This window comes from Anser brachyrhynchus, assembly GCF_964034855.1.
Source record: "Anser brachyrhynchus genome assembly, chromosome: 1".
NCBI classification, from domain to species: domain Eukaryota; kingdom Metazoa; phylum Chordata; class Aves; order Anseriformes; family Anatidae; genus Anser; species Anser brachyrhynchus.
In genome coordinates, this window is record NC_137694.1 from 104,996,039 (window position 1) to 105,017,882 (window position 21,844).

General features: G+C 42.2%; 1 protein-coding gene and 1 long non-coding RNA gene across 3 annotated transcripts; one reads left to right on the top strand and one right to left on the bottom strand.

Moving 5' to 3' along the window:
• Positions 1-1,213: 1,213 nt before the first annotated feature.
• On the bottom strand, positions 1,214-16,354 carry LOC308191688. Its single transcript, XR_013948207.1, has 4 exons — positions 14,981-16,354; positions 3,554-9,797; positions 2,156-2,273; positions 1,214-1,321 (listed from the first exon to the last, which is right to left on the bottom strand). It is a non-coding gene; the product is annotated as an uncharacterized lncRNA (long non-coding RNA).
• On the top strand, positions 8,082-16,484 carry APOBEC1 (apolipoprotein B mRNA editing enzyme catalytic subunit 1). 2 transcript variants are annotated; one of them, XM_080584344.1, is made up of 6 exons: positions 8,082-8,146; positions 9,702-9,890; positions 11,095-11,122; positions 11,582-11,970; positions 13,770-13,888; positions 16,349-16,484. In XM_080584344.1, the coding sequence occupies exons 2-6, from the start codon at positions 9,869-9,871 to the stop codon at positions 16,379-16,381; spliced, it is 591 nt and encodes a 196-aa protein (XP_080440470.1). In that variant the 5' UTR covers positions 8,082-8,146; positions 9,702-9,868; the 3' UTR covers positions 16,382-16,484. The 2 variants fall into 2 exon arrangements, with proteins under 2 accessions (XP_080440470.1, XP_080440471.1); XM_080584345.1 differs by lacking the exons at positions 8,082-8,146; positions 13,770-13,888 and having other exon boundaries at positions 9,785-9,890; positions 16,349-16,468.
• The last annotated feature ends 5,360 nt before the right edge of the window (positions 16,485-21,844 follow it).

Consider the following 21,844-nt stretch of genomic DNA (forward strand, 5'->3'; position numbering starts at 1 on the left):
GCTTTCCTGTGCTTTCTGGGACTGGAAAAGGGTGAACTGGTTAATTTAGGGCATGGGTAAATCTGGTATAGGCTTACTTCTTGTGCTCAGTGTCCTCCTGTCCAGCTCCTTTGGGGGCACATGCGTCACTGTTCAGCAACAAATTAGCACATCCGAAAAATAATATTCAGATATTACAAGAGAAGGGGGACAGGAGTCTCAGCAACCAAATCTGAATGAAAACTCTTCCTGTTTACAGACACCACCTTCCTGTCAGTCCCCAGAGAATGGGAGATAAGGTGCTTCTCCCTTGTCCTAGGGAATTAAAGGCAGCTGCTGGGAAAAGGCTGGCTGAAGGAGTCCTCTGCTGGAAGGAGAGGGGAAAAAATAAAGAGAATGGTATTTTTTCCAAATGCAATGTGGAGAGCATCTGTCAGCTAGCCTTGTCCATGGCCAAGCTGTCTCAGTGGCATGGGCACGCTTCAGGGGTTAAAAACTCTTGTTTCCTGAGCTTGTCTGATGCCTGAATATACTCAGGTCGGTCAGCTTGCTTCCATTTCTCCAGGCTACACCTACTGTTGGAAAAAAGTTTGTCAGAGGAAATGCTGCTGCTGATTCCTGGTCTGTGGGCTTCGAGTCACCGATAATTATGTATGAGTTGAAGCTCAAGAATGTCTTTGAGGCTAGTAGACTCTGAGGGACAGGGGAAACCACATGAAGCAATTCGCAGTCTGGGGTCACTGAGCAGGAAAGAAGCTGTTCACATCTAGTGGGAGTTTAAAGACTGCTGCAGCATGCTTTTGGAAAAGGAACTACCCTAATCATAGGAACTACCCCGTGCCACTGAGAGAGAAGCACTGCAGATTTTTCTTCATCATAGTAGAGAGCAAAGGCTAAGAGTGTATCTTTTCTCCTTCAGGTTCCGGAGTGGGAAATCCCTTGATTTTCAGCTGAAACTGGTCTCATCATAGGAAGCCTCCCCCATATTCCTTTCTAATCTGTCTCCGAGCACATGTTTCTGGTCACCAAATAATTCTACTTGCCACTGACACTGCTCACCACTGTCAATATCTGCTGTGTTCTGAGATCCCCTCCTCATCACTGGGCCCCTACATACCTCTTTAAATTTCCTTCCAGATTCTGTGTGTCAAATGCCCTTACTGGTCAGAAGGGTGAACTTTCTTGCAAAGATGAGCATAGCTGTTCAAAAGAGAACTTCAGTCCCCTGGGAAGTTCCAGCCTTTGATTTTTGTCAGGTCTCCTAGAAGGCAAAAGAGAATGAGAAATTGTGTTCACCAATGATGCTGATACTGAAAGTTTGTGCCCCTGGAGATGAGAGATTCTGTGTACAAATAAATAAATAAACAAATAATAAATCTAGTAAAGCTAATATAAGTTCTTCAACACAATGATTTCAATGTATTGGAGTTTTCTGACGTGTTACTTTTAGTGAAATGGAATGAAAGAAATCTACAGTTAAGCATGTCATTGAACATTTTGGAAATCTGTTAATCTGTTACAAGTAATAGACTTCTTGTGTTATGTCCATTTAAAATTGCAGCAAGTACAAAGTGTAACTGTTAAAAGATCTAAATATCCTATTTTTATTTTCATTTCATGAGTCTGTATTCCACTAAGGGATTTCACTCACAGAAGATGAACTGATACTGTTTGTGTGTAGAAGATTACTGTTTGTATGTAGAAGATAGCAATCATAAAATGTTGCTAACTTACCCCAATTTCTGAAAGCCACCAATATCCTGGACAGACAGTTTGTCAGTGAGACACTTGAGTACACTGGAAAATGCTAAATATCCCTGATGGAGGCAGGTAGCAGGCAGAACAGGGAACGGTGTCTCATGCCCACTACTCTTCTAATATTGTTCCTCTGAGGTGGCCTCTGTACTGTGCAAAGGTACAGCCCTGCTATCAGTACTGTGTGCTTGGGAATAGAACCTTTCTCCACTCCCTGTTCCTGACACTAGGTTATTTTTCAAGACTAGAATAAACACTGTTCTATACCCATTTCAGTCATTAAACTCTAAAGCTATGATTGGCTTTGATTCTCCTCTCATTCATTTGATTAAAGTTTTAACATAGTCAATAGAATTAGTCAAAGTTTTGGATAGGTCTAGCCTAAAGACAATGTGACTTACAGAAACTAAGAGGTGGCTACCTGCAACTCACAGAATGGCAGCATTCCTCAGTTAAGTCTACTTCGGTAGATGCATCCCCCTGGTTAGATACAGATCTTTCTGTCTTACAAGATCAGGAGATGATGTTTTCAAGACGGTCTTAAAGAAGCAAAGAAATTTGATCACACAAGTTGTCCTGGAAGAGGAACAGCTGAAATATGACATCTCTAAGCTCAATTTATGAAGCAGATCAAGTGGGGGATAGGGTATGTCAGGAAAAGCTTTTCACACACGCTTGCACACATACATGCAGACCACCTCAAATCACCGCTCGAGTGAGTCAGCAAAGCTGAGGCTGGGAGCAAACATGGCACTCCTTCCCACCAGTCTCAGTGCCAGGCACTTAGGTGGCAATTTGGCTTCAACGTGCAACTGTTCTACTTTGGGCACTTTGCTTCTAAATGTTGGCAGCTGTTCACACAACAGTTCCCTCCCTCGGTTTCTGGTCGGAAGGTTGTTGGAAGATCGCTGTTGGCACTAGCTGCCAATCAAATGATATCACAGTACACTTATCCAGCAGTTTCAGAAACGGTTCTCCTGTTGCGGGTTGATTAATGGTCCGTGCCAAGGCTCATTATGTTCATTTCTTGTTTACATTGCCCTGTTGGCTGTGGCTTACCACACTCAGCCCTTGTTTGCATTGTAACCTTTGCTTTTGGCTGAAGCAAGACTGTCACAACCAAGAAAACCCCCTACCTTACTTTCATAATAAAACTTGAAGGCAATTATATGGTCTGTGAACTCAGGGCCCTGAGGACATTAAAAAGCCTCAGCTGCCCTGACCTGCCTCACCTGGGGCTCCCACTGACACCCTGTCTGTGGATTACCGAGGATTTCCATTTGAGCTCATGTCTGGGTTATTAGACCCTGCCTGAGCTATGGTACAACTGTGCTTGTCTCCAGCTCTGTGACTCTGATGTCCAGGCCCGTGTTCATGCTTAGCCATGGACACTGTCGATCTGACTTTCTGGGTTGACATCAGACATGTCTTATCACTATACACCATCCTGGTAATTGCTGCTCTGTGCGTGACCTTGGTTATTATCACAGGGATCACCCGGACCTAAGAAATAACTTCCCTACTTGACCTAGGACCTGACTGGCCGGCATGAATTTGCCTGAAAATCTGGACTGTCGGCTGATCCTGGCTGCTAGAGCTAGGCCTGCTCTGATCAACTTTTTTGGGGTACAGTGGGACAAGACCTTGCTAGTGAGGCTCCTGCCCTGCTGGTTGCTTTATCTCCCTTGACATGGCTTTTCATCCTTTGGGGGTAGCTGACCCTTGCTGCGACCTGGTAGTGTCTGGCAAAATTTACTGTGACCTGGTCAGGGAAAACAGCGGTTCTGGACTCCTGGTTAGTTGTTCAGATTCTGATTACCTGTAATACTGTGATGAAGTTTCTATTCCAGGCCATTCTTTCAAACCATATTTCCCTTGCAAAGCAATCTGAGGTCAAATGGTAAGCCAGAAGTGACATCACGTTCAGGTCAGTTCTTAGCAGACTATTCTCTCTTCAGGGTGTGTGGGGAGAGAAAGGAAATGAAATACAGAATATTAGACTACATATAATGTAACAGCAAAAATAAACATACTAAATGGGACCTGACAGACCAAATATCAATGATGCAGCTGAGCAATATTTCTCAAGAGTAACTTAAAAATCAGAACTTAGAAATCAGACTTAGTCTCTCCTGAACTGGTAGAGGCAAAAGCCAAGCCATGAAACACAAGAATACTCTTGTTGCTGCCATAGTTGACTGAAGCACTGACATTTGACCGTGCAGCACAGACGTATGAGACTAGGGAAAAGATCTGGAAACTGCTGGGTGATGTTCTGTACTGAGATGTCTTGTTCTTATGTAAAAAGAAACAGAAGGGCCTGAATCCAGTCCATATGACACCTTTATGGTCACTGCTATTCCTTTATGCACTGTGGCCTTTCTGTTCCTGCCTTGGGTAATGGAACTTCTTAATTTCCAATGGATTGAAATTTGCACTCAAGCTCAGTCACTTACAGGCTGTGGATGTTAAGTGTAGTTAAGTATAGGGTCATATGTGACTATATTTGAGATACACATGTAGGCATATGCAAGCAGTAAGTCTACACGGCTTACTGGAACCAAAACAAAATCTAAATTTGGAATTTGTCTTTAAATAAACTTCTGTAGAGCAAAGCCCTTTTTTTTGATGTTGTTTTTGCTGGATCCTCTGAGAGAAGAAAGCATCCAGTCTTGCCAAGAAAGAGCCCCAGCCTTCGCTGTCCGTGCTTCTGTCTGTCTTTTTTTTTTTTCTCTTTTTTTTTTTTATTTTTATTCTTTTTTCTTGAGACAGAACTGTGGGTACAGCATTCTTTAAGTATTTGCAGATTTGGAGTCTGTAATATAGATGCATGGACAGAGTGGTGATTACAGAAAGGAAAGCAAACTAAATATAACTTAACCTGGCCTACTGTAGACAGCACACCTCATCTTGACACCATCCAGCACCTCAGCAACTCTCCTTCACCTCGTTCTGAACACCTTGCTAGTATGGTCTGTTCAGATCTTCTCCACCTCCAGCCTAAGCCTGTGTCCTGCCATACAACATGGCTGCTGTTTTTGCCATGGTCTGCTTTCTAACAAGACAAAGGTGCCACTAGTTGTTGTCTTTCTTCTTACATCATTCCTGGTGAGACTCAGATCTGCCAGTTGCTGAAGAGGTTGGAGACCTTGCTCTCTGCCATCATCATCAATGTTTCAGCATGAACTTCAGCAGAAGTGCCAGCATGCTCTGCATGAGTCACCCCACCCATGCATCTGGGTGGTCACTTGGTGGCATCCCAGAGCTCTGAACAGGGAGCAGCTGGAGGTTTGTCTCCCAGATTGGCTTTGGGAGCCTATCTCACCTCTGTTTCCTTATCTGCAGCCCCAGAGATGTTATGAAGAGCTACAGTGCTTTGCACCAGCATCACCTTTTTTTGCACTGCATCCATTGCTACAGTGGGTCTGGTTAAACCAAAAGAAGTTTTCTTACCAACTAATGAGTATTTTCATGTAAGAATCCTTGAACCTCAGCCATGGTGACTGGAGGTTGGGTGTCTCAGATTAAGCCCCTACTGAAGGTGGATTGTGGAGTGGAGATTTGCTGTGGTAGAGGAGGTACAGATGGATATGTTACCCATCCTGCAGCCCTGCCTGCCTGCAAGACGAGCAGCAACTTTATTAACTTCAAAATCTACAATGTGTTAACTGTGGTAGTGAGATCTGGCAGGGCTTCCCTGCCAGTATCATGCATGACTTGTCTAAGATGAGACAGGAAAACTATGACAGGGAAAAGAGCTGAGCCATTGTACTATAACTCCCTCTGTTTTCTAGTGTCACCTGGATTATTTGCACTCCCAGTTGTGAGGTCTTTCCATAGCAGCATCCTGACTGGGGAAAATCTAATCCATAGCCAAGGCCAAGACTATTTGCATAGTTGGGGGTGATTTTCAGGTCACTTTCATACTTGGATGAGCATTTGCAGTTGACCCCACTGGGTGTGCTCATATATATGTTTGAACTGTGACAATTCAGCTGGATTTTTGGATACAGGGTCTGCCTCTCCACCTTAATTTCCACCTCATTTGTATTCCACTTCTGCCATCTACTGCTCACAAACACTACTTAGCCCCATATCCACTTTTTAATCTCTCACTTCCCTTAATATCTTCTTAGGTGAGATGAATACAGTCCAAAACAACCATTGCATAGTTGGTGTTCCTCCTTGTTCCACTGACTGGCACGAGCAAAACAGTTTCAGCCTGGGAAAAGGTTCCCGGTACCCATCACTTCAGCTACATTCCCTAGATCTCTTCCCTTGATGCGTTATCTCACAGTAGCATCAGGTGCCCCCTGCTATTGCACCACACACCATGATTGTTCAAGTCCAAGCTACCAAGGCTATTGATAGATGGTCCTCTGAAGATTGACTTGCCTCTTCAATGAGGAATATGATAAAGCACATACTGCTGCTTAAACAAACAGGTTGCTATCTCACAGTCATACTCCATGACAGTGACAGGAGTAGAGACTGTTTACAGAGTAGCATAGGCCCTGAAACACGAAAATCCTGGCAGATCAACCCCATATCTCAGTATACTGTTATATGACATGGAAGATCCCTGTGGTCAGTTAAGGCCAGCTGTCCTGGCTGTGTCCCCTCCAAGCCTTTTGCCCACCCCCACCCTACTTACTGGGGGGCAGAATGAGAAGGCCTTGATGTTGTGGAAGCACAGTTTAGCAATAGCTAAAACACGGATGTATTATCAATGCTGTTTTTATCACCAGTCTATACCTCAGTGCATATGGGCTGCTTTGAAGAATATCAGCTCCATCTCAGCCAAACCAATACTGACAGTGTCCATCCAATGGTTCTGACGTCTGGTTCTGATGGAGGTTTTGCCTCTCATGGGAGCTAGAATTTACAGGTGATTTTTGGTGTGAGTTTAACAATATGTATGCCATTGAGCTTGGAAAAGATATGCTCTGCACTGAAAGCTCACAGAGCTACTCTGAACGCTGTCTCTGATATGACAGATAGGAAAAGAACAGATGAATCATTGCTTTCTCTCAAGTGTAGTCCACCTGGTTTTGTCATCCTTTTGCTATTTAGAGCCCTGCCAGTTTTGTGATGACTGCATGCCAGACTCAGCCTCTCAAAGGGAGGGTGGATACTCTGATGTCCACCAGGTTTTCTTCTGGTATGTAGAGCTTATTGTTCTGCCAGTGCTTTTACATAGCACGTGCACTGAAACAAAAAGGCAGGAATGATTCTGTGAACTAGGCAAAATCAGAAAGATAAAAATATAGTCCTTCTGTGGTGCAAAGTAGTGTGCAGTGACAGCAGAAGGACTGCTTAGAGCAGAAAACCATAGTCCAAAGTACAGATACTTTCACTTACGGCTTCTTTTATTTTCTCACACTCTCCTCATGAAATATATTTGATCCACTTCTTTGTTTTCTATAGCATCACCAGTTAGTATAAAAATATGTTTTATAAGGATATTGGTACGTTTTGTTAAGGTAACAGAAAGTAATACTGAAGTAAGCACACAGGTAAGTCCTTCCCACTAACCATCTGTCCTCAGCCTTTGTCTTGGTCAAGGCTCTGCCCACATACCTTCATGGCTGGTTGTCATTCCACTTTGTTATTCAGAATTAGACTCATAAAACTCACTGAGTAGTAGCAGGGTGTTAACAGTTATCTTAATCTGGTATGTTTTGATTGCCACGTACAGAAACTGAACAGGAGTCCCAGTAAAGTATGATTCTGCTGTGTAGCCTGCAGTTAGAGAGAAGGAAAGCGAAGGTGCTGGAGAGGTAAAAAGACCTCTGGGTGGATGTCCTTATCCATCTCTGGGTGGATGTCCTTGCAGGTCTGATTGTTAAACTCATATGCTTCTAAGTTCATTTTTATTTGCATTTTTTTCATTATTATGTTCATATGCTTCTAAGGATGTATATTTGTGAGTCTACAAGCTTGTTTTTATTTGCATTACTGTGTTGTTTTTCATACATATGTATGTAAATAGCTGTGTACTCATGCATATATATTCATACACAGAGTCATGTTTTAGCCCTTTTTAAATGTAAAGTTCACAGTATAAATCTAAAAAACAAACAAACAAACAAAACAAAACCGTTTTTTTCTTTCCTTAGAAACATAGATATCTTCTGAGAAAACTCCATTAAACTCCAACATATAGTGGATGTTCATTTTACGGTCAAATGCTCCAGCAGCAGAATCTACACTTGAACTAACACAAAATTTGCCATTACAAATTGATTCCAGGAGGCAGCTTGTAAATGGGGATTGAGACCTAAGCCTTTGTGGCACAAGATCTGGACTTTTAGTCACATTCACGTTTTGTCTTCCTCCTTGCTTCCAGACTTCCACCTGCTGATTCTCATCTCTTTCCAGTAGATCATTCATCCAAAAATGTCATGCAAAGGTAAGAATCAAAGCTCAGGACCTTGTAAAATCCTCAGGGATTTACAAAGTACGAACTTGGCTGATTCAAACCCTGTATCTTTTTGTTTTCTGTGGTGTCTGATCTAATTTTCCTTCTTATGTGTTCTTCTTTCTTCTCCCTAACCTGTCTGTCTTTCTTAATTTCTTCCATATCTTTCCCTTTCCCTTTTCTATGACTTCTATCTATGTCCATTTTTTTTCTTTTCTTTTCTTTTTTTTTTTTTTTTCTGAATAAAATTGGTCAGTGTGATGCTGGAGTCAGTGTTATCAAATATACACCTTGGGTTTCAATTGTCAAATAAGCCAAGAGACTTCTGAGAAAAAATACATGCCATGTGCCTGTACTCTCAAAACACACCTGCTTAGTGAAATAAATTAGGGGAATAGTACATCCAGTAGACACCATTTCTGTAATATTATCATGTTGTAGGATTGTCATGCTGATATCTGTTTCCTGGGAGACGTCTGCAGGGAGTTAGCTCCCTGTCACTCTTATATTAATATTACTGTGAAGATATAAGGAACCTGGTGGGTAAAAAAGTCATTAATGAATGTATGCCCACCACTATGTGCCCTTTGCTGTGTATCTTCCTCCAAAATGCATTTTTATGTTTGGGAGGTGTGTGTAGGGGGTCAATGGTTATTTTTTCAAAACCCCATTTGCTGGAGTGGGTGAGATATATTCAGATGTTACACATAGCACAGCAATTTACAAATCATCTTCACATTTATCTCTAACATTATCTTAAGCAACATCTGTAAAGGGAAATAATCGACAGTATGAGAAATTTGAAAAAAATATTTGGGTTATATATCTAAGTAAATATGAGGTTTAGTCAGCACGTACCACAAAAATGTTGAAGAGCAATACTGATGGTAAGACATGGCATGGCCATAGCTGGCACTTCCGCTTGGGAAGCTTCAGATGACAGAACGCTGTGGTCCCCCCTGCATTGTTCACTGTAACTGCAACCATCATTTTTCGTTGCTGTTATATACCTTGCACTGTTTATTCAGAAGATCTGATGGGCCATATACGTAAAATAGCTACTGTTTGTGTCTTAGTTTTATCTCAGCAAATACAATAAAATAATTTCTTGACACAGCAAAAAGGACAAACTACCGCAATAGAGAGGAACACCTCAACCGATGTATTTGTTGCTTCAATGTTATATATGCTAATAAACCCTCATGAAAAAGAGATGAGGTGATACAATATTCTCTTCATTTCCTTCTCTGTGGTAGATATTTACAAATATGCACTTGTAAATTGAGATGCCTTGTTTGACTTGCAAAAACGTCTTGATTAGCAGCAGCGCTTAGTAACAGTGCCACAGCAAACACAGAGAAAACAAATGAACCCAGAAGAGCTGCTTTTCTTACTTGGGACTAGTGGTAATAAAGAGAGAAATTTTCTGTTTCGCACAGTAAAAATAGCTCACCTGACGGTTCCAGCTTCCGGCAGGTGACCTTACGTACATACCCAGATTCACTTCTGAATGGGACTCACCCTCCTTTCTTTAACTTTCACCCAGTGAAGAAGTTTACTTGCGTCAGAGCAAGTCACCATGAGGAAACATTCAGCTAAGCGGTGTTGCAGACATCCAAAGTCCAATCTTCAAGAATAGAAACTGAAATAAACATGAGACTAATAAAAGGAGATCCATTGCCCAAGAGGTTATAGACAGCTACAGAAATATCAATGGCGGCTGATATCGGTAGAGGTAAGTACACCTATGTGGAAAGTGGGCCTATTTCTACATATTCAGTGTAGATCTTTACTGTAGTTGTATCTAAGGTACTGGTGAGTACAGAAAACTCTGTGTGTTGGCAAAGGAGACACTTGTGGATATGTGTAATCTCTTTCAATGTGTTACTCTGTCTTGAGTCTTAGGTTGAGCTTCAAAATGCCAATGTCTCATTGTGTTAACCCTTATCTGCATTAGGCAAGAAGAATTTGAATCCCCAAAGACCACTCAGTGTGTAAAGACATCTCAAAGGCAATTATTAGTGGAGCAAATTATTTTTATTTTTTTCACCTATCTTGTTTCCAATGCAAGAACCACCTAGAAAATGCCTTTTAAAAAATTAGTACCACTAGGCTGTGTAAGGAGCTGACCAGGTCTCTGTTAATTAAGAACACTATTAGATTCCTGCTGAAATGTAATTTGACTGTGTATATTTCATAATTCCCCTTCTTAAAGCGCTAAAATATATGGAAACGTGCCTTTCGTATCTTATTTGAAAGTAAATTAACTCTCTTTCCTCCAGTAAAAGGAAGGTTCTGAAATTCTTAAGTTTGGCATGGATGGGCTTTTGCAAAAGAAACCCTAATCTGTGAAGGGCTGAATGATTCATAAGGTCAAACTTCTTTGCTGCCATGAAAGTCAAAATGTATATATAATCAGGCAGGTTGGTGGTGCTACCCCATAGGTATTGGAAATCACCTGCCTTTCTGCAGTTTTTTTCTTGTTACTGGTATTTTCCAGCTTTTGAAAAAGTCTCATGCTAAAAAAAGAGATTGTCATGAGTACCAATGGGGAACTAGTTAAAGTTTTGCCTAGCAGAAGTGATTTGGAAAATACAAAGTGAGAAGAGATCTGGTTCTACTCTTTGATTTGTCAGACAAAAGCAGATGCAATACTGATGATATCAGTGAAGTTAAAATTGGTTGATATCACAGTATACAATAATGTGTTAAAGTGTGCAAAGTTTCACGTACATAATAGTTTAAATGACCAAGTTTAGCTCCCAAGTAGAAATCCACCACTCCTAGATCTCAGAACGGCTGTACAGATATTACTTATTAAGCCACTTTATATAAAAGAGATTTGGTAGGGAGTGAAAAGGACCAGGACAGGAGGTGTAGAGGAGATTTAATTTTCTGAACTACTGTCCCCAGATGATTCACAAATCTTTTCTGCATAGGTCATGCACCCAGACAGAACAACCAAAGGTAAGGCATATTGTTCTACCATATCAGGCTGCCTGGGCTCCATGGAATTTTCCAGAGACAGACGAGGCTAAGAAGCCTTGAAAATTGTTTTCTTCTCACTATTCCTTTCCCTTGTCTTCCTTTCCAGTTGTCTCACTGCTTTGAACAGTGTTGATCTCAGCATGATGTTGGCCAGTCATGGCTTACCCTGCCAACATCTCTCAAGGAGGTGTTTCACCTTTCTCAGTGCTGTGGGTTTTTCACCAGAATCACTCTAGGGGAATCATTCAGGGGTCTTCATCTCTTTCCAGATTTATATTACTAGATTGTAACATTTTTCAAGCTACTCCTTTGTGATGGAAAAAGCTGAAAGTGGGAATAAGCATTGGCTGATGCAACACAGAGCAGGCAGTGCACAGTGTGACCAAACATCACTGAAATATTGGGGTCATAGAGGCACTGTTGATACTTTTATTTCAGGTGGAAGATACAGCCAGATGACTTCAAATCAAACTATTTGCCTTCCCAACACCCAAAGGTGGTGTGCCTGCTGTATGCGATCAAGTGGCGCAGAGGTAAAGTCTGGAAGGGTTGGTGCACAAACAATTCTACCCAACACGCTGAAGTCAACTTCTTGGAAAATTGTTTCAAGCCCTTGTCATCAGCTTCTTGCTCTATCACCTGGGTCTTATCTACTACCCCCTGTGGGAAATGCTCCAGAAGAATTCTGGAGTTCCTGAGGATGCACCCCAATGTAACCCTGGAAATATTCGCAGCCAAGATTTTCAAACATCTGGATATTCGTAACCGGCAAGGTCTCAGGAACCTGATGATGAAAGGAGTCATCATACGTATTATGCGTCCTGCAGGTAACCCAACTACTCTTCATCTTTGTCTGGGTGTAGACCAAAACCTATGGGATTATATCCACTACCAGCAGTTGTACTTTGTACTAGTGTGGACGACTGGTATTGGGAACGACTGGTGAGCGCCCAAATGCTGCTTTCTTCTGCCTTATTTCTTTCCCAATCCCAAACAGCTGTAGGACCAGCATGGTTATTTCCTCTTGCCAAATGTGAACAAGGAAAGTTATGTCATTCTCTAGCCATGAATGCCGTCATTATATACAGTGTGAAACCCTTGCAGGAATATCTTTCCTGTCCCTCTTAGCATATATATGCACATCAGTTTACTAACTGCACCTAGTAAAGAGATTCTCTTGATAGCTGGAGAAGAGAAGAAGACCCATCTAAAGGAGACTCAGATTATGCATCACATACTACAAATGTGTCTTTTGCACCTGTGTTTTTTGTATATCTGGCTTGACTCTTGTTGTTTGATTTAGAAAAAATGTCTAGACAAGTAGCTCACTGAAAGTACATATGAAAAGATGAATTCCACATACGTGTCTGGATAGTTATTACTGTAGTGTGCAGCTACAAAACCTACCAAGTCAAATGTAAACTTTAAGGACACTGTTTATCTTGGGGAACCTGTCCCTGGGATTATGCCACCGGAGGACTGAAAGAAGCTCTGGCTATCCTGTCAACACTAAGATAAATATGAAACTGTTAATCTTGATAAATATTAGGGCGTTCACATCAGGTTTTCCCTGATCATAGAGGTAAGTCAGACAGATTCATGAATGAAGCAATAAGTTTATTATCTGAAGCTTCTGTGATCAAGCTCCAGGCTGTCAAAAGGTGTGCTTAAATAGTCCTGATTGCATGTGCCATTTCCCTTTGCAGTTGTTCCCTGCAGCCTGTCTTTCACAGATTCTTTCTCTCTTGGCCGAGGTTCTCTGGCCTTATGTCCTTATGTGATATCTGTGGTATGGGTTGCCTAAGCCACTTTAGTGATTTCTGTCTGGTAATTCCCCTTTTTGGACATGTTGCTATTTGTATAGTTTTGGTTCCCCTTTCCACTAACTTATTTGTGTAGTTGCAGGTCATTGTTGGGCTCTTGCATGAATACCCTCAGATGAATATCTTTCCCTTGTCCTTTACCGTTGTCTTACTGAGAAAAGATTGACTCACTGATATTTCTGATGAAAGAACTAGGCTAGAAAGACCTGGCTGGCTGCTAAGCACCGCACAGCTGTTCGTTCACCCTTTCCTCCCCCCCCCCGAGATGGGGGAGAGAATCAGAAAGAAATGAAAGCCTATGGGATAAAGACAGTTTATTAGGACAGAAAAGAAAGTAAAGGAAAATAATAATAATAATAGTACTACTAATAATAGTGTGTACAAAACAAGTGATGCACAATGCAATTGCTCACCACCCGCTGACCGATGCCCAGCCTATCCCCAAGCAGCCGGTCCCCCAACCCTGGCCAGCCCCCCCATATTAATTGTTCAGCATGTGTCAGATGGTATGGAATGCCCCTTTGGCCAGTTTGGGTCAGCTGTCCTGGGTCTGTCCCCTCCCAGCTCCTGCTGCACCCCCAGCCTGCCCGCTGGCAGGACAGAGCGAGAAGCCGAAAAGTCCTTGGCTTGGTGTAAGCACTGCTCTGCAACAATCAAAACATCAGCATGGTATCAACGTTGTTCTCATCCTAAATCCCAAACACAGCACCCTACCAGCTACTAGGAGGAAAATTAACTCTATCCTAGCCAAAACCAGGACAGCTTGTCTTTCAACAGGAGTGACTGTATATTTCTTTTCTCAGATTACAGTTACAGTTGGAAAAAATTCGTTGCATACCAACATGGAGAAGAAGATTATTGGCCCTGGAGTTTCAGTCTGTACATCCTTCTGAACTGCATAGAGCTCAAGCGTATCATTTTGGTTAGTAGCCACTTTAAAGAAAAGGCTGAGAGTTAAAATAATGCAAAGTCCTAGACAAATGAAGTTTGCAGAGCCCTGGCAATGGTGTTAAAAGAAAACATAGTAGGAAAAATTGGCATGGGTTTGGTGTTGCTAAAAAGAGGGCCAAGTGGCAAGAGATTGCCAAGGACTTTGCTGATACATTGTGCCTTTGTTTATGGCCAGGAATAGAGAAGGGAGTTAGAAACACTCACAGTTTGATACTAAGGAAAGGGTAAATTATTTCAACATTTTACATGGCTCAATTACAATATGTTCTCTTGCAGCTTACTGGATCTATTTGATACTAAAAGCTCATTGATTTGTGTAAACATGATTCAAGTACACTCTTTTTGCCCCTCAGGATAGGCCCACTGATTTCAATGAAGTTCTGAGTGTGTTCAAAAGCCCAGCTGTGTGGATTCACTTTCAGAGCTTACATATAAGATTATCATATGACTGAGATCTGCATTCCCTACTAGCTGTTTCATAACTACAGAAGTTATTTGCATGGTCTGATATCCCACTACACAAGAAAGAGGAGTTGGTCAACTGAACAGGACTGAAGAGCAGGACTGGAGATAAATTCCCAGCTCAGCCATCTGTTATGGGGCAAGCTAGTTCTTGTTTGAACTGTTCCCTGTATGTAAAGTGGGGGCTAACTGAATGGACAGCAAAAGATAGAGGAAGAAATGCACACAACTGCATAATACAGACAGGTACTTGAAGAGTAGAAGGAGGAAAACTAACCTGTTTATAAGTTAAACAGGACAGACAGTAAAAAAAGTTAAACATTGGACTCCATTTCAGTTCCATCCACCCCAAATTTTACACAGGTCATTTAATACCTCAGTAACCACCCTTCTTAATTCTAACTGTCTGACTAAGAAGTTCAGGTAACAGGGGATGCAGACAGTGGCATTGTCCAGTCAGTCAGCTAACCTAACAAAGTAGTTAATGCAATGTAACTGTTTAGGAGATATTTTCCTTTGGCTTTGAGCTTTCCTCAGTCTCCTAATGTCTGAGATTAAGTAGTTTAGCAGATCATAGTTAAATGCATAGTATGTTCCTTACCAGAGATATGAACAGAGCTGTCTGCTACATCCCTTTGAGTATCTGGAAACAACAGCAGATTCAGCAGTTCCCTAGGCAGCCGTACACGCTGAATATGGCCTTCAGGTCTCAGGTCTTAGTTTCAAAGAACCAGCTAATGAATGACCTGGCTCTTCCTGTGCCCCTGGCAACCATGCTGATTGCTGAGGAGCCCTACTGGCTGGGAAGCTCGCACTGGGATACTCATGCTAAAAGTAAAACGCTTGCTCAGCTGCTTTGCTCACTCAGACAAACTCAAGCCAGCCACAAAATCAAGGTGAATGGGATCCATTACCAGTAATTCTGACTAACCAGCAACTCCCTACAGAAAGAACGGGAACCTGTATACGCTCAGTGCTTGTGAACACCCAGCCATATTATACTAACTGTGCTGAAAGTTCAGATATGTCTCATTGGCCATTGCCAGCTCACATTATCCTTGGGGCAGAGAAAAACTGCCTGAGCACAGAGGTGTAATGAGGAGAGTGAGTTCCAGACATGCTCCTGACAAATACACTGACTCTTGTGTCAAGTTCTGGGCTTCCTAACAAGGGCACTTAGAAATCGGAGAGAATTCAGTGGAGTATCACTGCAACAACCAGGGGGCTGGAGCACTTGCCCTGCAAGGAGAGTGCATTTATATATTTACAAATATACTATATGTATTTCCTAGTATATATCTACAAGGAAATGTTTTTGTTCCACCTCTAGAAGGTTAAATGGGATCTTATTGCAGTTTTCCACTACATAAAGGCAAAAACGGCAGAGCCAGACTCTCCTTAAATCTTCACAGATGGAAATTGAGGCAACAGGTGTGAGCTACAGCAGGGGAAATTCCAACCAGACAGAAGGAAAAAGCCTCCTGCTGACAGTGGTACTGTACTGGTAACAGGTGCCCAGAGAGGATGTCAGATCTTCATCCATTGAGATACTAATGACTTTCCTGGGAAAGGTTCTCAGCTGCCTGACTTAGCTTTGGAGTTAGCCACACTGTAAACACACTGTTGGACTAGACACCTCTAGGGGATCTTTCTAAGTCAAATAATTCTGTCTTTCTACGGGATCCGCCCCCACTTCCCCTGGTTTCAGCTAAGCAATCTGTTACCTTCTAAATGCCTCTGTTTCTGAGTAGGAGGCCTTTTTAGGAGGGATTTATACTGCACGTAAATTCTGGGGTGTTATCCTGTTGTATGGAAAACTGTGTCCCGAGGTAGATTCTCTGACATCGTGATGGTGGATCAGAGTGAACTCTCAGAACTGATGCTGTATTTTCAAACTCCGGATCGTGTTGAAGAGACTCAAGCTTTTGGCATCTAGCTGTTAATATTTGTATTTCTGTCTTCTTGCTAGGGGCTTCCTCCAGTGTCAAACTTTGAATACTAACACCAACAGCATGCTTACAAGTTCACTTTGTGCACAACAGCATTACCTACAAGACTGGAAAAGCTGATTCTTGGCAGTCTTTCTTACTACAGCTTTGAACGATATTTCATACTTTCACTACAAAAGGCCCTTACACCCAGAAGGCTGGGCATTGCCAAATATTGGACACAGCAGAAGGAACATTTCCTGTGGACAAGAAATCATTGGGAAGTTCAGATGACGCGGCCAGGCAACAAGGTTACAGTGTTCTGCATCTTTAGAAGGCTTCCTGAGAGTCCAGTGTGGATGGGAATCATACCCCAGGATGAAGCTTTCAGGTCTGCTGATTCTGTATTCAGATTCTATGAATACCCTCTTGAGAGGCCAGCAAGCAATAGTTTTTCTTGTTCATTTGTTCCATAGATTTAATCAGAGCAGAGCATTGTTTTTGAAAATTTCTTATGAAGGTCACTTTCATAACCGTGTGTAAGTTCCAGAAAATACTTCATGATATAACATTACTTTTTTTGTTATATTATGATTATATTACTGTTATATTACTGCTATTATTACAATATAATACAACTTTATTACAATGGATTTTATATATATATATAAAAATGTATTTATTCTCCTTATGTATAAACAACAGAATAAATGGAAAATGTCAACTCAAGAAGTTTTGTTTTTCTTGTTCAGCTCCTGTGCACACATTCTTCCACATTCTGGAGTCCTAGATGTTCATTGCAAACTGGGAGAACATGTGGAGAACTGTAAAAAGTCTCTGACTTTCCAAAAGGAAGCACTGAGTGGAATGGTGAGGTAGGAGATATAGAAAGCTCTGAGCTATCTCTAAGGGCAGCCGACAAAAAGAAGATGCAGGCATGTTAGGCATTTCTGCAGTTTGCAGTTTGCACTGGAAATAATGAAAAACATCTGAATGAACCATGCTGGGAGCCCCAGTTCCAGTACTTTCAAGCAGTTGATTCGTGTTGTCCCACTAGGCTACTAGGGAATGTGCTACTACTTGGGCCTGCAAGCTGACAGGCACAAATGATTATCTGAAGCATAAGGCAAGGGCTGTTAGGAGCCATGCCTCTATCTTCTACTTGATTAATGACATCTTTTATCCCTGCCAAGGTCTCTAGATATTTAGCAGACAATTAAGAGAACCAGAAAAGTTGCAGGCTGAAGAGGGATTTCCAGACCCTGTTATCTGAGGGAGAATCTGAAATTGAGCACAGATGGCTGATGAGTGTCTCCTACACTAACAAAATAAAGTTACTCCAAGCAATGTACAGCAGAGCTGAAGTTTTCTTCCCCTTTGTCCGGGTCCTCAGGGGGGATATCATGTGCCTTCTGGCCATCCTGGTGTTAACCATTTCTTTTGGGAGAAATCAGATCAGTTGATCATTATGTATTTGAGTACACTGAAGTCCATAACAACTCAGCAACAAAACTTGTAATTTACTGAGCTATTGCAGCATATGGCAACTAAATTTGAGACTCATCAGCATATATGCGTTCATTATGCTACAGATGTTAGCTGAGCCCCATCCAAGAATCTAGAAAGTACAATGGCATAAAACTATACAGTGTATAGCACGCGTGGCCAGCACAAAATGGAATCCCTTCATTAACAAGTTTTAAGAAAATCTGCAGCACCTAAATGAAGACTCATCCATATCTCTTGCCATAATTACTGAAACATTATGAGAATCCTGCTCACAGCTTAGCATAACACTGAGAGGGCTTTACCCATAGCAATGTGGAAATTCCATACACATTGGTAGTTCACATGACAATCTAAAAATGTTGTCAGGTGTCATTATTTTTTGGTACCTCAGAATAAATACGCAGTCAGACTTTGACATAGAAAAGGTCAGAGATCAGTGTACTTAAAACTCCAGTTCTCTGGAGAAAGAAGGCAGATTGAATGGCCCACATCCTTGGAGCAGGATGATGATGTTGCCTGGAGATTAAATGAGACCTGAATTTGAATTAAGAGGAGAAGGCAGGTTGATGGTAGAGAATTAGTTTGCAAAGACCCAAGGAAGAGACCAGGGGCCTTTTGTAAGGAGCACTAAGTGAAGGGGATTAGCTGGTCCAGAAGCAAGGGCTATGTCACTGAATCATGGTATCACAGGAGGGCTGAGATTAGATGGGACCTCTGGAGGTCATCTGGTCCAACACTTTGTTCAAGCAGGTGCACCTAGAGCCAGCTTCCCAGTACCATGTCCAGGTGGCTTTTGAAGGTCTCCAGGAAGGGAGACTCTACAGCCTTTCTGGGAAACCTGTACCTATGCTCAGTCACACTCATAGTAAAAAAAGTTTTTCCTAATGTTCAGAGGGAACCTTCTTTGTATAAGTTTGTGCCTATTGCTTCTTGTCCTGTCGCTGACCACCACTGAATAAAGCCAGGATCCATCTTCTTCGCACTTTCCCTTCGGGTATTTATATACATTAATAAGATCCATTTGAGCTTTAGCTTTCAAAATTCATCCTTGGATGACTAGATAATGTTTCTCTATTCCTCCTGGGTTGCCCGTCCTTGCTTCCAACCTCTATATGCTTCCTTTTTGTGTTTGAGTTTGGCCAGGAACAACTTGTTCATCCATGCAGGCCTCCTGGCATTTTTGCCTGACTTCCCATTTGCTGTGATGCACTGTTCTTGAGCTGGGAGGAGGTGATCCTTGAATAAATAACCAGCTTTCCTGGGCCCCTCTTCCTTCCAGAACCTTACCACATGGGACTTTTCCAAGCAGATATTTGAAGAGGCTGACATCTGCTCTCCTGAAGATCAGGGTTATGAGCTTGCTTTTTACCCTCTTCTCTGCCCTCAGGATCCTGTACTTCACCATCTCATGGTAATTGCAGCCAAGGCTGCCTTTAACCTTCACATTACCAACAAGGTCTTAATTCCTGGTGAATATGAGGTCCAGCAGAATGCCCCTCCTTGTTGGCTTCTCTGTTGGATGAAAAAGGTATCATCAATGCATTCTAGGAACCTCCTGGACTGCATATGTTGCTGTGTTTTCCCTCCAACCACTTTATTCTGCGTGCTCTGTAGTCCAGTAAGGCATATATCAGCCCAAAGTTGATCCTAATCCTGTAACAGCAACAGGGTGTGTTACTCAGCTTGGCAGCCGAGCTACACCACAACCGCTTTCTCAATCCCCCTCCTCAAAGGGAAAGGGGGGAGAAAAATAGGATGAAAAGGGCTCAAGGGTTGAGGTAAGGATGGGGAGATCACTCAACTATTATGATGACGGGCAAAACAAACTCAGCATAAGGAGATTAGGTAAATTTATTACCGATTGCTAACAAGCTAGAGAAGTGAGAAACAAAAATAACAAACTAAAAGTGAAGAGAATTAACTCTATCCCAGCCAGTGAATTAACTCTAACCAGGACAGTGAAGAATGTTTTGGGTATTAATAATAGTAGGTCAGCACTAGCAAGAATATGAGATGGTTATGCAACATGATGAGTTCTGGACACACATCTTGGAAGCTGTTGGGCCCTCTCTTGTTCCACCATGATGTCTCAGAGCAATATTAGCTAGTGTCCATTAGTTCCTTGGACATTTTCAGGGAGCAGTGTGTGCCAGTGTAGGGATATCCTACTTTATGTCCCTTTCCAGCTCTCTATGGATGAATTTTTGCCTCTCTGACTGTCACCCCCCTAAAAATATGCTTTCATCTGTTGTCCACTCTAATTATCTGTTTTTCTGCCCAACTGCTTGTTTGTCCCACCTTCTCACAGAGTCTAATCTAGTCTTGCTAGGAGAAGTCCCTAAAGAGAAGTCCAGCAACAAACGTTCCTGAAAGTGAACTCCTAGGGAAGAACAAAGTAAGAAGATGAAATACTTCTCACCCGATGCAGTCCCAGGCTCCAGCTCTCTTCAAATCCTCCTAGGCCAAATGTGGTTTCTGACTATTCAATAGCCCATTCTGAAGTGTAAGCGGCTACACTGCTGAGCTCAGAGAAGAAAAGAAGAGGGATCTTGGAGCCAAGAGAGATCTTGGAGCAGAGACAACATTTTATGGAGGCTGTAACAACTCCAGCTGGAATATTACAGGGCCCTGTGGCCCTGCACCAGTACAAGTGGTCTGAGAGGTGTGCCAGAGACATGCCCTAGTTCATTAGGCAAGAACTTCTCAGTGGTGATGGTCCCATAATAAGCAGGACTATCACTAAGGGAGCAAGAGAACACATGATGAAAGCAGAAATGATGAACAGGGCAGTGTGAGAGATGGTGACATGCTGCAAGTGGAACCTGGACTTCAAAATAAATATTATCATGGGCTGGCACCTCAGCCTCCCTGAAACACAGTTGGCTGGGGGTAGTCTCTTGCTACAGCTCAGCACGAGGGTGCAATGAGGCAGAGCTCTCTGGCTTTCCCATCCATGTGATGGATGTTCTGACACTGCTAGTGTCAGCTAGTGTCACAGTTCTGCCACTGCTGGTGTCAACTCTGGGTATTATCACGTCATTCAGATGCACAGAAGTAGCAGAAGGATTAACTGTAGTGAATAGCCTATTATTATTATTATTATTATTATTATTATTATTATTTAATTAATTAGCCAGAGTGCATAATTCTCTATAAAATGTGCTGCCTTTCCCACTAAAGGCAGAAGGACAAACTTTTTCTGGTCTAACTGGAAACAACTGTTGGAGTGACCCACTGTATCACTGCTCTGCTCTTATTATTATGTTAGGGCCTAGGACTGGGTCCACCACACTGATAGATATAAACACAGAAGACATCTGATCTAATCTCATCCTCTGTCACTTTGGACTAGTAAAAACACTGTTCCAGCTTATAGAGTAGGCTGGTTCCAACAAACTGTGATTAATGACAAGGTTACGGCATGGAGAAAACATCCTCCCTGCCCTGGAACTTTGGTGCCACCTGCCTTAACCAGTGTGAGGAGACAGGCCCCTATTAGACAGGAAGATTACCTCTCCCCAGGTAATATTAACTCCAGACCTTCAAAAGCCACATCAGTCCTTCAACTGGTATGCTTAGTAGTGATGACAATAGGAGCAACAACATCGGTGTTTTAGCTATACCTGAAGCCTGAAGGAAAACTTGCCAGTCACAGAAGTGCATGACAGATTTAAAAGTCAAATGCAGCCTTCAAAATCCTTGCCATACTTTGGCTTCTCCCCATCCACTCTGGCTCTTGCTCTTGCAGCAACCTACTTTCTCCTTCCCCTTCAGAAGCTTGCTTATTCCTACCAGAGTTGTCAGAACAAATGATATCTTCCATGCCAAGCCCCTCAGCATTTATTCTGCGAACCAAATCTGATTTCCATCACCACGAGTATTTAATACATATGTGATTAAATAATGACATTTTTGCCCATAGAAATACTGAAGGGCCAGCATCAGGGAGGGGAGAAAAAACTATTTGACCTCAAGAACAATGATGGACATGAATACATCTAGGCTAAAAACCCTTGACAGGGCAAGTA